The sequence below is a fragment of the Stegostoma tigrinum genome, chromosome 1, assembly GCF_030684315.1.
Source record: "Stegostoma tigrinum isolate sSteTig4 chromosome 1, sSteTig4.hap1, whole genome shotgun sequence".
Classification (NCBI taxonomy): domain Eukaryota; kingdom Metazoa; phylum Chordata; class Chondrichthyes; order Orectolobiformes; family Stegostomatidae; genus Stegostoma; species Stegostoma tigrinum.
This window is the reverse complement of record NC_081354.1, coordinates 105,601,660-105,616,847: the sequence shown is the minus strand read 5'-3', so window position 1 is coordinate 105,616,847 and position 15,188 is coordinate 105,601,660. Positions and strand designations below refer to the sequence as shown.

Sequence of the window (15,188 nt, the reverse complement as noted above, 5' to 3'; positions counted from 1 at the left end):
ACGGTCCAGGAGATTTATGATTTAGAGGGGGAGGGGGAAGAGAGACTACATTAAGGTATTAGCTAAAAACCTCTTACCTTGTTAGTACCTTGTACACACCAGACGTATGCACTCTCCCAGCGGGCGTTGCACTCTTTACAGTGAAAGTATCCATATTTCTGCTCCAGAAACTGAAAAGATTGAGGATTCAATCAGCAATTCAAATACCAGGTTGGAAACTGCAAGCCAGTATAACGGGGTAGCTACCATTGAATACTAAACCTGCACATTTTCCACAATGGTTTTGGACACGGGCTGCAGTGTAGCGTGTGCACCTTCATCCAAAAGGATGAAGGCGGAGTCGTTTAACATCCCACTATCTCCACAGGTTTGGATATTGATGATATTTTACTACCCAAAGGCACTATGTAAGATGCACGGAATAGTTAAGCTGTTTATTTTTCCGATTTCATAATTAGTTGCCCCAAGTCACTGCAATGCAACAGTTATGGAAGGGACAAGGTGTAGAGCTGGATGAACACAACAGACCGAGCAGCAGAGGAGCAGGACAGAAGACGTTTCGGGCTTAGACCCTTCTCCAGAAAAGAAAATACGATCTTCCTGAAGGTTCTAGACCCGAAACGTCAGCCTTTCTACGCCCGAAATGCTGCTTGTCCTGCTGTGTTCATTCAGCTCTACACCTTGTTATCTCAGATCTTCCAGCATCTGCAGCTCCTGTCTTGAGTAATGAAAAAGAGTCTTTTACTCGACTAGTGAATGGTTTCCCTGCAGATGCCTGATCTGGCAGCTAGTTTAACGACTGGAACCCGGGGCTGGGGAAAGAACCTCACCTGAAATCTCAAGCGCTTTTCGTTTTTGCTGGTTTTAGTGACCGCGTTTCCAGCTTCCGGCTCGTTCTCACTTTCTACTGGAGCTTCAGGCGGTTCCTCGGCTGGAAGGGCCAGGCCGTCGGTGGGTTCACCTCCTTTCTCTTCAGGCTTCGAACCTTGCTCCAGGGCCGATTCCTCCTGGACGGCGTCCTCTTGTTTCACTCCTTCGGGTCTGTCTTCCTCTTCCTGCTGTGGTTTCGCGGGTGCCTCCTGGGGGCCCTGTTTGCCAGCCTCCCGCTGCTCTCCCCTGTATACGAAGCTGTTGAGGTTGGGGGATACAATCGGGGAGTAGATGGCCATAGTCCTCCGGAACCGCACATTCCTGGGCATACTGGCCGGGCTACCCTGCACTTGATTCGGAGGAGCCCGCCGCCTCTGCCTCATGGTCGTCATCATCAGGGTCCTGGGGCCCAGCGAACACTGCACAGACGCATCAGTTTTGGGGTTAACCTGGACTCCAACGTCTTTGGTGTTGGCTTTTCTCACCCGTGGTGTTAGGTTTGGGTTCACCTGGGATAATATTGCTTTGAGCTGCGCCCTCTGATAGTTATCAAAATATTCCCCAGGGTCACCATAGTTGTTCAAGTAACTCCTCGGTCTCCAACTCGAAGCTTTCGGTCGGCTGCTCAAATATTGGTAAGAGTAGGGATTATACGGTGAGTAAATATAGTCAAACGCATCTTCACCTAACGTAGCCATAATGTTAGGCCAAGGCCAGATCCCCGTGGCTTTATTTATATAGTCCACCCAGTCAGTTTAAAAAAATCCCACTGGCTGAATCTATTAAATCAATTTAACAAGCTCCACTCACAGCTTTCGGGGGACCTTTATTAGCAATGAGCGAACAAAACATGGCAATTAGAACAAACACTGCCCTGAAAGAAACATTATAACTTATGGCTCCAATTATTCTATAGAGAAAATGCAAATTACTTTACGAGTCTCTGCTAATTTAGAAGTATAGTAAATGAATACTGTTCACGTTTCTTCTTTAAAGTTCTTAACTAACAGGTTTGAATTTACCAGTTAAAGTATTCGGATACGTGGTTGTCCTGGAGTGTCATTTCTCAGCAATTTACACCTAGCGCCGAACAATTACAAAATAATTTGTACTCAAACTACTCTGATTAAATGCAAAAATCAAAGTAGTTCATTCTCATTTTCCCCAAACAGGAAAGCAGGATTGCACAGAGCACGTGAAAATGCCGGGGATAACGATCAATTGAGGGGATTGGCGGACTGCAGCCGAAGAGCAGTAGCTCATTGCTATTTTTATTTCATTGCAGTCCATTTTCACATTTGTGTCTCGCTCGTAGGAGGTTCCGTTATAACAGCGTGTTGTCTAGTCTCACTAACGGCTCCATAAGATGAATCAGTAACTTCTTCCTCTTTGAGCTTTTTGTACGAAATGTCTGTGTCAGCATCTAAGTCTGCTGGTTTTTCCATGGGTGCTATGTTCCTTCTGTGAATTTTATATGCCAAAACAAAAACGCCAGCTTCTGTCACTTGGAATAACGCGTAGAGCAGCGGCAACATGTAGATGCCGCCAATAACCTGGGGAGGGAAAGCTAATTTCAGGATGGCTGTGCAGAGTTGGACATTTTGACATCCAGTCCCCAAAGAAACGGTCCTTTTACAGTTAGCAGGCAAATTGAAGAGAGTACCCAAACCATAACCGGCAACATAGCCAGCCAACGGCATCAGCAGAGCTACAATGTACACGGAGGCCGGGATAGCAGCAAGGAGATCAGGTCCCAGTAAGGTGCCGGTGAGAATGAAGAGGAGTATCAGGGTGACCATCAAAGACCATAGAGAAACCTGGACAAGGAATAGTTAAATAAATAGGTTTGCTGAATGTAATTTTTACACCTTTTATTAATTTAAATACTTTACAGCTATTTTCTAAATGTGACATCAGCCTTGGACCTAAAAAAGAAAGAAAAACGTTTCTAAATGGCACGAGGCTAGAAGTAGTGGCCGTCAAAAGTGACCTAGAAGCATAGTATACTGATGATTATAATGTCAGAACAGGTATAGAATAAAATCAAAAGGCTTGATGAAGTGATGCCTTTGTACCAGATGACTAGAATACAAGTGGCAGAGATGGAGATGTTGGTGATAATGTCAGAACTGGTCAATGTGAATTCAAGTTGAAGCTGCTGGAATATAAATTCACTTAATAAATCTGAAGTTGACACCTGTCTCAGTGATGGGGATTGTGAGAGTATCGTTATTGTAAAAATCTGTCAGACTCACAAATGTCCTTTAGGGGAAGAAACTCTGTTATCCTTACGCAGTCTAGCCACAATATGACCCCAGACCCACAGTAATGGTTGACTTAACTGCCATTTGATGTGGCACATCAAACCACATTAGTGTTAGGCAATTAATGCCGCCCTGCCAGCAATGTCTGCATTCCGTAGCAGGTTAAAGAAATTGTGTTTCAGCTGTGCTAAGCCCTATACAGACCTGAACTGTAATACTGTAAATGGTTCTAGATACTATACTGAGGAAATGTGTTGTGATAATTTTACTAGACTAAAAATGTAAAAGTTTGACCAAATGGAGCACATGGCAAAAAGTGAAATTTAAATGAGTTAGTAAATCTGGAATTCAGAGCTGGTTAGTAATAGTTACCCCAAAATTATCAGATTTTTGTGGCAACCCAACCAGTTCAGTGATGCAGTTTTATGAAGTAGGAGAGCTATTCAGCCCTTCAAGTCTCCTGTGCCTTTCAAATATGATCATGGCTGATTATTCAACAGTACCCAATTGATCCCTTTCTCCCCATAGCCTTTGAACACTTTAGCCCTGAGAATATATCTAGCTCCTTCTTGAAAACATCCTGTGTTTTTTCCTCAGCCACCTTCTGTGGCAGAGAATTCCTCAGGCTCACTGGTCCCTCATCTCAGACCTAAATGGCCTATCCCATGTCCTTAGACTGTGATTCCTGGTTCTGGACTCTCCGGTCATCAGGAACGTCCTTCCTGCCTAGTCCTGTGAGCATTTGACACATTTCTATCAGATTCCCCTTATTCTCCCAAGCTTCAGTGAATATAGTTCAAACTGTTTTAACCTGGTTTACCCTACATCTGACTGAAGGAGCACGTGTTGTGTTTGACCCTTAAATGCTCTCTCAAATGGCCAAAGCCACATAGTTCCATCAGACCATGATAGACAATTAAGCAAAAAGAAAACCACTGAGCGTTGACCTAGATGCCAGAAATTAAAAGAGAACATCTTACCCAGCTGACCCTGCAAAGTCCTCCTTTCTAACCTCTCAGAGTTTTTGGAAAAGGTGAATGCAAATTTGCATAGATTAGTGAAGCAATGCCCTGACATAGTTCCACTCACAAGCATTGTCCCATACGTCACTATCCCTAGGTCTATCTTATCATTGGGACTGTGAGATAGAGGTCACAGGACTGGCATTCATCTGGTTGGGAAGACCCCATCGTTGCTCATGTATTGAGCAAGGAAACATCCTGCTGAGGTCACTTCCCACCCTTCCTAAGTGCTTTCCTCCATCTTGAAACCATTTGGAAGAAGCATTGGCTGGGAACTTCATTGCCTATTACTAATAGTGGCTCAGTGTCACAACTACTGACTAAGTCCTGAAGGAGTTCCTTGAAGGTGGGCGTAGTGAAGAAAGCATTCAGTACTTTATTGGCGAGTATGGGAGTTGGGATACCATGTTGCAGCTGTACCAGATATTGGTTAGAGATAATGGGAATTGCACATAGAACATTTCAGCACAGTACAGGCCCTTCAGCCCTCGATGTTGTGCCGACCTGTCAAACCAATCTCAAGCCCATCTAACCTACACTATTCCATGTACGTCCATATGCTTGTCCAATGACGACTTAAATGTACCTAAAGTTGGCGAATCTACTGCCGTTGCAGGCAAAGCATTCCATTCCCTTACTACTCTCCGAGTAAAGAAACTACCTCTGACATCTGTCCTCTATCTTTCACCCCTCAATTTAAAGCTATGCCCCCTCGTACTCGCTGTCATCATCCTAGGAAAAAGGCTCTCCATATCCACTCTATCTAACCCTCTGATTATTTTATATGCTTCAATTAAGTAAATGTTGGAGAATCCGAGATAACGAAGTGCGGAGCTGGATGAACACAGCAGGCCAAGCAGCATCTTAGGAGCACAAAAGCTGACGTTTCGGGCCTAGATCCTTCATCAGCATATTGGTTGGGTCACTTATGGAATATTGTGTCAATTTTGGTCTCCCTCCTGTAGGAAAGATGTTGTTAAACTTGAACGCATGCAGAAAAGATGTTGCCAGGATTGGAGGGTTTGAGCTATAGGGAGAGACTGAATAAGCTGCAGCCATTTTTCTGGAGAGTTGGAGGAAGCGGAGTGGCCTTTTAGAGGTTAATAAAATTATGATAGGTCTTTTTTCCAGGGTCAGGAAGTCCGCAACTAGTGGACACAGGTTTAAGGTAAGAGGAGAAAGATTTAAAAAGTACCTAAGTGTCAACTTTGACTTACAGTGTGGTGCATTTATGGAATGAGCTGCCAGAGGAAGTCGTGGAGGCTGGTGCAATAACAGCATTCAAAAGGCATCTGGATGGATCCATGAATAGAAAGGATTTAGAGGGATATGCGCCAAATACTGGCAAATGGGACGAGATTAATTTAGGATATAAAGTCAGCATGGATCGGTTGAACCAAAGGGTCTGTTTCCAAGCTGTACAACTGTGAATCTATGACATATCAGCCACCGTGGGCCTGTGGCAGCTGGTGAGAGATTGCACATGAGGGAAAATCTTACTTGGTGTCAGCTTTGTCAATCTGCCTATTGAAGATTATTTGTTCATGACAGTAACAGTGAAAGACAAAATTTCATCGACACATTGAGAATGCCATCTATTGTGCTATGGAGCATTATCGCTGTGCTCATTGGGATAGATTCAGAATTGTTCTGGTTGCTGAAAACTAGGTGTTGTCAGTCCACTATCCATAATCTCATGACCCACTGTGTATGACACCTGCACATCTGCCAATGTGGTATACTGTATCCACTGTACCCGGTGTGGCTCCCTCTACATTGGGGAAACCAAGCAGAGGCTTGGGGACCTCTTTGCAGAACACCTCCGCTCGGTTCACAATAAATAACTGCAAACCATTTTAACTCCCCCCCCCCTCCCATTCCTTAGACGACATGTCCATCATGGGCCTCCTGCAGTGCCACAATGATGCCACCCATAGGTTGCAGGAACAGCAACTCATATTCCGCTTGGGAACCCTGCAGCCCAATGGTATCAATGTGTACTTCACAAGCTTCAAAATCTCCCCTTCCCCCACTGCATCCCAAAACCAGCCTAGCCTGTCTCCGCCTCCCTAACCTGTTCTTCCTCTCACCCATCCTCTCCTCCCACCTCAAGCCACACCTCCATTTCCTACCTACAAACCTCATCCCGCCTCCTTGACGTGTCCATCTTCCCTGGACTGACCTATCCCCTCCCTACCTCCCCACCTCTACTCTCCTCTCCACCTATCTTCTCTCCATCTTCGGTCCACCTCCCCCTCTCTCCCTATTTATTTCAGAACCCACTCACCATCCCCCTCTCTGATGAAGGGTCTAGGCCCGAAATGTCAGCTTTTATGCTCCTGAGATGCTGCTTAACCTTCTGTGTTCATCCAGCTTCACACTTTGTTATCTTGGAGTCTCCAGCATCTGCAGTTCCATTATCTCTGTGTATGACATGTTGTCATTACATTAAACCAGGGAATCAATCCTACTTCAATGAGGAGTGTAGGATAGCAAGCCAGAGGAAGCACCAGAATCCCAAAAAATGAGGTGTCAGACTTGTGAAGCCAGAACATGATCACATATGCCAAACAGGAAGAGAAGCATGTAATGCATACAGCAAAGTGATTCCAAACCAACATATCACATTTAAATTCTGCAGTCCTATGACATTCAATCATGAGCATTATAGATAATCATTGAATGTCATAGCATGATTTAATGAGCATAATGGATAATTAAACAACTGACTAGGAGAGGTCACAAATAACCCCATCCTCATTAGTGGAACCCAAAACAGAAGGGAAAAGACCAGGCCAAATTATTTGCAATGATTTTTAGGTGGAAATGCCAAGTGATTGATCCTTCTTGACTCCTTCATAAAATAACAATCATCACAAATGCCAGGTTTCACCTAGAATAAAAGCAAAATCTGCAGATACTGGAAATCTGAAACAAACACGAAAATTGCTGAAGAAGTTCAGCAGGTCTGGCAGCAGCTGTACAGTGAAAAACAGAGGAAACATTTCAAGTCCAATATGACTAAGAGTTGTACCAGACTCAAAGCCTTCGCTTTGTTTCTCTCTCAGCAGATGCTACCAGATTTCCTGAGTTTAACCAGCATTCCCTGTGTTTGTTCTGGTCATCATCCAATTCTTATCACTCCATGTGATCTCAAAAAATGTGTAAAGGCACTGGACACTGCAAAGGCTATGGGATCTGACAATATTCTAACTGGAGTACTGAAGAAATATGCTCTATAACACTTACCAATCTGTTTCTGTAAAACTTCAACATTAGCATTTATGTATGACAATGTGCAAAAATTGCCTGAGTATATCCTGTCTATAAAAAGCAGCACAAATCCAATCCAGCCAATGCACGACCCACCACCAAAGACATTTTTCCAACCCCACCCTTGTCTGCTTTCCGGAGAGAACACTCTCTCCGTGACTCCCTTGTCCACTCCACACTCCCCTCCAACCCCACCACACCCGGCACTTTCCCCTGCAACCGCAGGAAGTGCTACACTTGCCCCCACACCTCCTCTCTCACCCCCATCCCAGGCTCCAAGATGACTTTTCATATTAAGCAGATGTTCATCTGCACATCCACCAACGTGGTATACTGCATCCTCTGTACACGGTGTGGCTTCCTCTACATTGGGGAAACCAAGCAGAAGCTTGGGGACTGCTTTGCAGAACACCTCTGCTCGGTTCGCAATAAACAACTGCACCTCCCAGTCACAAACCATTTTAACTCCCCCTCCCATTCGTTACACGACAGGTCCATCCTGAGCCCCCTGCAGTGCCATAATGATGCCACCCGTAGGTTGCAGGAACAGCAACTCATATTCCGCTTGGGAACCCTGCAGCACAATGGTATCACTGTGGATTTCACAAGCTTCAAAATCTCCCCTTCCCCCACTGCATCCCAAAACCAGCCCAGCTCGTCCCCGCCTGCCTAACCTGTTCTTCCTCTCACCTATCCCCTCCACCCACCTCAAGCCGCACCTCCATTTCCTACCTACTAACCTCATCCCGCCCCCTTGACCTGTCCGTCCTCCCTGGACTGACCTATCCCCTCCCTACCTCCCCACCCATACCCTCCTCTCCATCTATCTTCTCCTCTATCTATCTTCAGTCCACCTCCCCCTGTCTCCCTATTTATTTCAGAATCGTCTCCACATCCCCCTTTTCTGATGAAGGGTCTAGGCCCAACATATCAGCTTTTGTGCTCCTAAGATACTGCTTGGCCTGCTGTGTTCATCCAGCCCCACACTTTGTTATCTTCAATTCACATTCCAGTCAGTTTACTCTTTATAATCAACAAAGTGATGACATTAAGGCAGCTTCTGACCAAGAAAGGCAGTGAGTCAATGAGAGTATCACTCCACTGGTTGGATTAATGCGTAGTACAAAGAAAACCTTTGTGAATGTTTGAGGCCAATAATCTGAACTACAGAACATCTATGCAGGAGTTTCTCAGGGTAGTGTCCTCTGCCCAACCATCTTCAACTGCTTCAGCAATGACTTTCGTCTACCATAAGATCAGAATTGGAAGTGTTTTCTGATCAATACACAGTGTTCAGAATGATTCATGATTCCTTACATATTGAACATGCCTGTGTCAATATGTAATGAGATCTGAACAATATTTGTGCCACATAAGAGACAGTAAATGACCATTTCCAATAAGAATCTAACTATCTTGCCATGATAGTATCCTTGCTGAATCCTCTGCAACTAACGTGCATTGACCAGAAACTTAACCGGACTAGTGATAAATATTGTGACAACAAGAGTAGGTCAAAAACAGGATTCATCTCCTTACTTTGGACTGTGGGAGGAAATCCAAGCCAGCTTGGGCAGAATGAGGCCATGGCCTAGTGGTATTGTCAATTGACTGTTAATCCAGAGACCCAGATAACATTCTGGGGAGCCAGGTTCAAATCCTGCCATGGCAGATGGTGGAATTTGAATTCAGAATCTAATGATGACCGTGAATCCACTGTTGATTGTTGGCAAATCCTGTCTGATTCACTAATGCCCTTCAGGGAAGGAGATACCATCCTTATCTGGTCTGGTCTAATGTGACTCCAGACCCACAGCAAAGTGGTTGACTCTTAACTGCCCTCTGGGTAATTAGGATGGACAATAAATGCTGCCTAACCAGCAACACCCTCATCCCGTGAATGAAAAAAGAAATGAATAAAGAAAAATACGCCCAAAAATGCCCACAAGTCATAATTCAGGAGTATGATGGAATATTCTCCACCTGCCTAGCTCCAAAAACACTTAACAGGCTTGACAAAATCTGCAGGACTGATTCAAGTGAACCACAGGATATAATTCACACTAGCAATGGTTGGTGACCCAAATAATGCATTTTCCCAAGCAAGGAAAATCATTGATTGATCCTGTAAATTTCAGAGTAATAAAGTTCATTAACTGCCAGACTACTCGGAACCCTTGGCATCAGGGTAGCCCACAAACCCACCAACACACTAAAACAGCAGCTAATGAACTTAAAAGACCCTATACAGACAACAAATAAAACGAACGTCATCTACAAAATACCTTGCAAGAACTGTGACAAACACTACATTGGACAAACTGGCAGGAAGCTAGCCACCAGGATACATGAACATCAACTAGCCACAAAACGACGTGACCCACTATCACTCATATCCTTACATACAGATAAGGAAGGACACCACTTTGATTGGGACACACATCCATTCTAGGACAAGCCAAACAGAGACATGCACGAGAATTCCTAGAAGCATGGCATTCCAACCGGAACTGCATCAACAAACACATTGACTTGGAGCCAATCTACCATCCCCTGAGAAAAAGAACAGGAAATGACATCACCAACCCAAGGAAACCTAAACAGATAAATAGAAAGCGGGACATAACACCAGCGCTTCGTCGGAGGCTCACTGATGATGTTACCTAGAATGGTGACGAAATGTCTGAAAACTAACCTTCCAGCTCAGCGAGCAAACTCACATCCAAAGTTCATTAAAATTTAACTTAATACAAAAGACCAACAACTATGACTGCTATTTTGACTCCAAGAGAATGAGTGAAATTGTATACAGGTAAGGAACTGACCCCTTATTCTGTGACTGTGATCCAACCAGGGAAAACACCTCCCAGAATTCTCCCTGTCAAGCTCTTAATAATGTTATACTGCATGTTTCCACAAGATCCTCTTTCATTCTTCTAAATTCTAGGTAATATGGACTTCATCTACTAAACCCCTTCCCAGAGAACATTTTAGGAATCCACCTAATGAATTGTAACCATGTATTTGCTCCACAGTATGTACATCCTTCCTTCCATTTGAAGGCTAACCTGTACACAGTGCTCCAGGTGTAATTTCACCGTGGTCCTGGATAATCTTGCTCAAAGAGACTGAAGTATAAATTAATTCAGAAGTACAGTTCCCATTTACATTGCCAAAAGAAATTTGAGAGTTGCCATCCTGTGGGTTTCTGTAATATATTTACTTGGGTCACATTTAATTTCTGCTCTTCAAACTTATACTCACCACAGGCAAATAGCAGCATTTACCAGATTTTCTAATAGTACCTTGAAGAAAATTATAAATCTTTTGATATAAAGAGGAAGAGAGAATAACACAATATAAAACTACGAAATTATGTAATGAAGCAAACATTTCACAAGATCATCCAAAACTGAAACCTGCATTTGAAATATTTTACAGAGGGCAGGAATTCCGGTTATACTTTATGAAAGTAAAATAAGTAGTCTCAAAGCCAAAGTTTCAACCAAGTAGTCTTGTCAGAGGAACTTGAAGTTTTAGTTCACAGTTGTACTGCATTGATATGATTATATAGCTTGCCTTTTATGTTCAACAACCTCAGGCTAAAAGAACAGTCCTGAAAGACATGTAAGTTGTGGTACATATTTTTCTTTTACAATACTTTCATATCTTAATTATTAAGATAATATAGTGCTGTAAGATTTTAAAAACTGCTCGAATCTCAGAAATACATTGTATCTCTTTAAATCAATTCGAAAGGACAACAAAAACTGCATTAAGGTCAGCATAGATTAAGTAGACAATCTGATCATTGCCCATGACCCCACAGCCGTCTGATTCAGACGACAGAGTGCCACCATCTGCACCAGAACTCTGTTCTTTAGTATAAAATGTATTGATTTTATTGGCATTTCACAGCAGTGAGAAACATAATAATACTATGCTTAAATCTTTGTTTTCATTTAAAATGTTAGACTTTTGCTGAAGAAAACTGTGATTGAGACCTTATATGAGATTCATTTGAAGGAGGTTAATAGAGAACTACAGTTATAGTCATAGAAATATTGCTAATGTGCTCTCTCACATGATTTAAGCTTTACACAAGGTGAGTACAAACCCCTACTTAAATGTGAAGAAATGTTTGAAATGGTCTTTTGGATCTCTAGGCACCTTATACAATAAGAACACTTTAATATTATTACAAAAGAAATTATATGGTCTACTCTTTCCAGACTAAAATGTCAGCAGTTGTGTTAAACATTTCACTTTTATCTGAGCATATAAATGTAATTCCCTCCCAGTAAGGTGGGCAGAGTGGGACTGCAACTGGCCAAAACTGTCTTTGAAGGGTTCACACCCTGAACATAAAATTGCATGTTTTATCCACATTTACTGCCTGATCTGCTCAGAGTTTCTTGTGGTTCTGATCTCAATTATCTGTTAATTTGTGATTTTTGTTCTCAGTGTTCAACACATGAAGCCAACTTCTTTGACAGACCTGTAAAAGTTCAACTATTGTAGGATCTGTTTGTCATGTGCATTGTATATCACAATGGAAGAGACTGGAGTTTCATTATGTCAATTTGACTGGCAATGCTTTGAAAGGAAAAATTCTTAAAATGTGAGCAAACCCTAGAAAAACCATTTAGATCTTCAGTCAAAACTCCTTTATAATAATTAATTATTATGTAATTGTACTGACTGGATGAATTTCTAATGGAGTCTACTGGTGATGAGATGATTTCATCATTGTGATATCAGTTCTGTTGCAAGGCAAACCTTTAAATGTAATCATTACTGACAGTATTTGTTAAAAAGAAAACTTATTTTATGCTTTTGTCAATGTTCACACGATCAGGTTATCTTTAATGACTGTGATTCATTTTTAAAATTTCATATGATTCACTACAAAGCCTGTGTTATTCTGAAGAAGCCTAAAGGTTCTGCTCTTTGACCAGATTTGCATAGTATGAACAACAAAAGAGGATGGTTTCAAACGATCTCAACAAGCTTAAACCTTTCCAGTCACCATACCTTAAGGAGAAAGTCTGCTGCTCTGTTGTATCTGTATCTGATGAAGACCCCGAGCCCAATCGGAATTAGAGTGCCACATAGTGTAAGAATTATTGCACCGAAGGGCATGAGCTGAACAACAGGGGTATTAATCCAGGCTCGGCTGTAAATCCATAGACACAAGGGCATCAGCAGGAGGGCCAGAAGTGTGGAAGAGATAGTCATGATTATGCTAAAGAAAAGAAAGGACAAAATAAATTAGACTGAACAATGCGGCATCAGGTTAGTGTGCAGCACCACAGTTTACTCACTGTCTACACTATCATTCTCCACCCAAAGCAGTGTGGAGCCAAGCAGTACTGTCTCTGCGACAAAGAAGATTTAATTCTGTACTCATCCCCACCATCTCCTTAACATTGTCTGCAGCCTGCACATACCTCCACCCACCTTCACTTCTGCATCCTCCCTCACTAACACCACTCACTCTCCCCCATTGTCTACACTCATACACCCACTCCCTCAGCTGCACCCCACTCCTTTACGTTCACCCCTCACTGATAATTCCGCTAATTCCAGTGGCCCCGCTCCTCCGCCCTGGAGACCAAGTCTCATTTCCAAGGAGTTGATAGCTTATTCGCGATGGGATGTGAGACCAGAGTCTGGCCCCAGCTGTTGCCCGGCTCCTTCACGCCATTCCTGATCTCAACTTCCCAGGTACAAACGGCTGGGAATGTTTTAAGGCCTTTCTTTAGCTCACTTTGGTGCGGGCGATCTACCAGGATTTGGTGGGAGACTGGGAATGAGCTGGAGTGACTGGTTGCAGAGGGGCGGCTTACCTGAGGTTCATGTCTCCGTGAACCAGCAGGGAGAGGATGTTGGAGAGATTGCCCCCGGGACAACAACCACACAGCAGCACCGCTGTGGCTGCGACCTCGCCCAGGGAGAAGGCCAGGGCCAAGAGGAAAGCCACCAGGGGCATGATCACAAACTGGGAGGCGGCAGCGAGCAGCGGGGCCACGGGGCTGCGGAGGTGCTGTCCGAGCTGGCGGACTTGTACAGTACAGCCCAGGCCCAGCATGGTGATGCTCAGCACCCCCGCCACTAGCACATTGATCCATTGGCTGAGGAGGGGCTCCCAGGCAGCCCAGACCACAGGAGCACGGTCAACATCATCTGAGGCTGAAGCTCCTTGGCTCCAGGCGCTGGTCACCTCAACCCCAGTCACATTACTGACATTTACAGCAGTGCCATTCCGGTAGTCAGTGAGATTCAACATTGCGGAGGAAGTTGGGGCTTCCCAAGTCACATTTTCTGCTGAAGTGTCGTTTTCCATCTCACCGAGGGTATACCTAGTGCCCGGGCTCCCTAGCTCCCCTCCAGCTGTATTTATAGGAGCTCAGTGAAATCCACTTTCCCGGGAGAACAGCAGTCAATGGTTTCTTCCAGTGGGATTTTTATTGGTGAGCCGAGAGCTCTCGATCGTGTTGGAGCGAGAACCAAGGAACGTGATTAGCATCTTCTTAAAAATGCTTTCAGAGCGCTGCCTCTGCTCAGCAGCTCCCGGCTCTTTCTGTTTTCGAGTTACGCTGAAGTTTCATTTCGCAAATGAGAAAAACAAAGCAACAAAATTGCGACAAAGCCTCTCATATTAGACTTCTAACAAAATCCAAGTTCTATTTTGAAGGGAAGGACAAAGACGCGGAGGATGGACTGAGATGTAGAAGCGGTCCGGCCTGCTTGGTGCCTGGCCGCTGGGTGTGGGGTGAGGATGGCGGGGGGGTGCTCAGGGAAAGGTCAGTTTGATGGAATTGCTCAATGCAGTGTCCCCACACCCTGTCAACCCCACGGCCAGTGACTGTGCCAGTCTGCCTGGGAGGGCACAAACCCACTCATTATTTACACCAAAAATCAATCAGCCTGCAATCACAGAAAGCGGATTCCTTTTCCCGAAAGTAATTGTTTCCTTTCCCTGATTTAATTGCATTTGGCCGACCGTTTTGTTCTCCTCCCAGTTAACGCACTTGACAAACTGTCCTTGAATGCTAACCCTAGAGCAGGGAGGGTTTGCAGGGAGAGTGGAAGAGAATTTCGTTTCCCACTGGTGATCAGGGAAGGTTTTCTGTGGAGGATCAATGCTTCCGCGTCCTTGAAATGAAGGGAAAGAATTAACGTAGATGAGCTGTTGATGTCCGCGGAGCTGCAGACAAAACGAGCAGTTTTGTTGTGAATGTGAACTTCAGGAATGAGTGAAACGCCAAGCAGAAAGGCAAAAACTCCTTCTTCCATTCCAAAACCGCGAGGCAATCCGAGAAGCTCCAAAGCTGTTTTTAAATGTTAAAGTTGGTCAATTTTAAACTTCAATTTAAATAGCACGTCGCAGTTATCGGCAATGCCCCTAACACCTGAATTGTGCCCCGGGTGGCTGAGGAACGCTGATACTTTCTCGATTAATACGAATTCACTTTCGAAGTAACAACATCAGTATTTAAAACTTTCATTCAAACGTGATAGAACTGGAAAGTTAACACAATATGCTTGTTGAAACGACAGTGGGAATATACTGGCGCCTCTCAGGAGCTGGCGCCAGGGCAGGCACGCCCGGGGCCTATTGCAGAGTAACGTAAAATCGGCCTGAACAGGCTGGTTAGAAAGATGTTGTCTCAATGCCATTGGTTTTACAACTCTGTTTGATATCAAATTCCAATGTCTGTTTTTCGTTACAAGCCAAGACAGTACACCACTGCGC

The 15,188-nt window shown here is 44.0% G+C and overlaps 3 protein-coding genes across 6 annotated transcripts in view; 1 reads left to right on the top strand and 2 right to left on the bottom strand.

The window, feature by feature from the left end:
• Nucleotides 1-1,585, bottom strand: part of zar1 (zygote arrest 1) — a 31,197-nt gene extending 29,612 nt beyond the window's left edge. For all 4 annotated transcript variants that reach the window (XM_048544282.2, XM_048544292.2, XM_048544268.2 and 1 more), the window contains exons 1-2: nt 831-1,585; nt 78-170 (exon numbers count right to left, since the gene is read on the bottom strand). In XM_048544282.2, the coding sequence (XP_048400239.2) occupies nt 78-170; nt 831-1,568 (831 nt within the window). In that variant the 5' untranslated portion in view covers nt 1,569-1,585. The remainder of the gene's footprint in view (nt 1-77; nt 171-830) is intronic.
• Nucleotides 1,586-1,676: 91 nt separating this feature from the next.
• On the bottom strand, nt 1,677-14,015 carry slc10a4 (solute carrier family 10 member 4). The gene is made up of 3 exons (XM_048544256.2): nt 13,279-14,015; nt 12,464-12,674; nt 1,677-2,687 (listed from the first exon to the last, which is right to left on the bottom strand). The coding sequence occupies exons 1-3, from the start codon at nt 13,773-13,775 to the stop codon at nt 2,163-2,165; spliced, it is 1,233 nt and encodes a 410-aa protein (XP_048400213.1). The 5' UTR covers nt 13,776-14,015; the 3' UTR covers nt 1,677-2,162.
• pglyrp5 (peptidoglycan recognition protein 5) overlaps nt 10,930-15,188 on the top strand; it is a 27,433-nt gene continuing 23,174 nt past the window's right edge. Inside the window, exon 1 of the mRNA XM_059647705.1 lies at nt 10,930-11,056. The gene's annotated coding sequence lies outside the window, so the exon portion shown is untranslated. The remainder of the gene's footprint in view (nt 11,057-15,188) is intronic.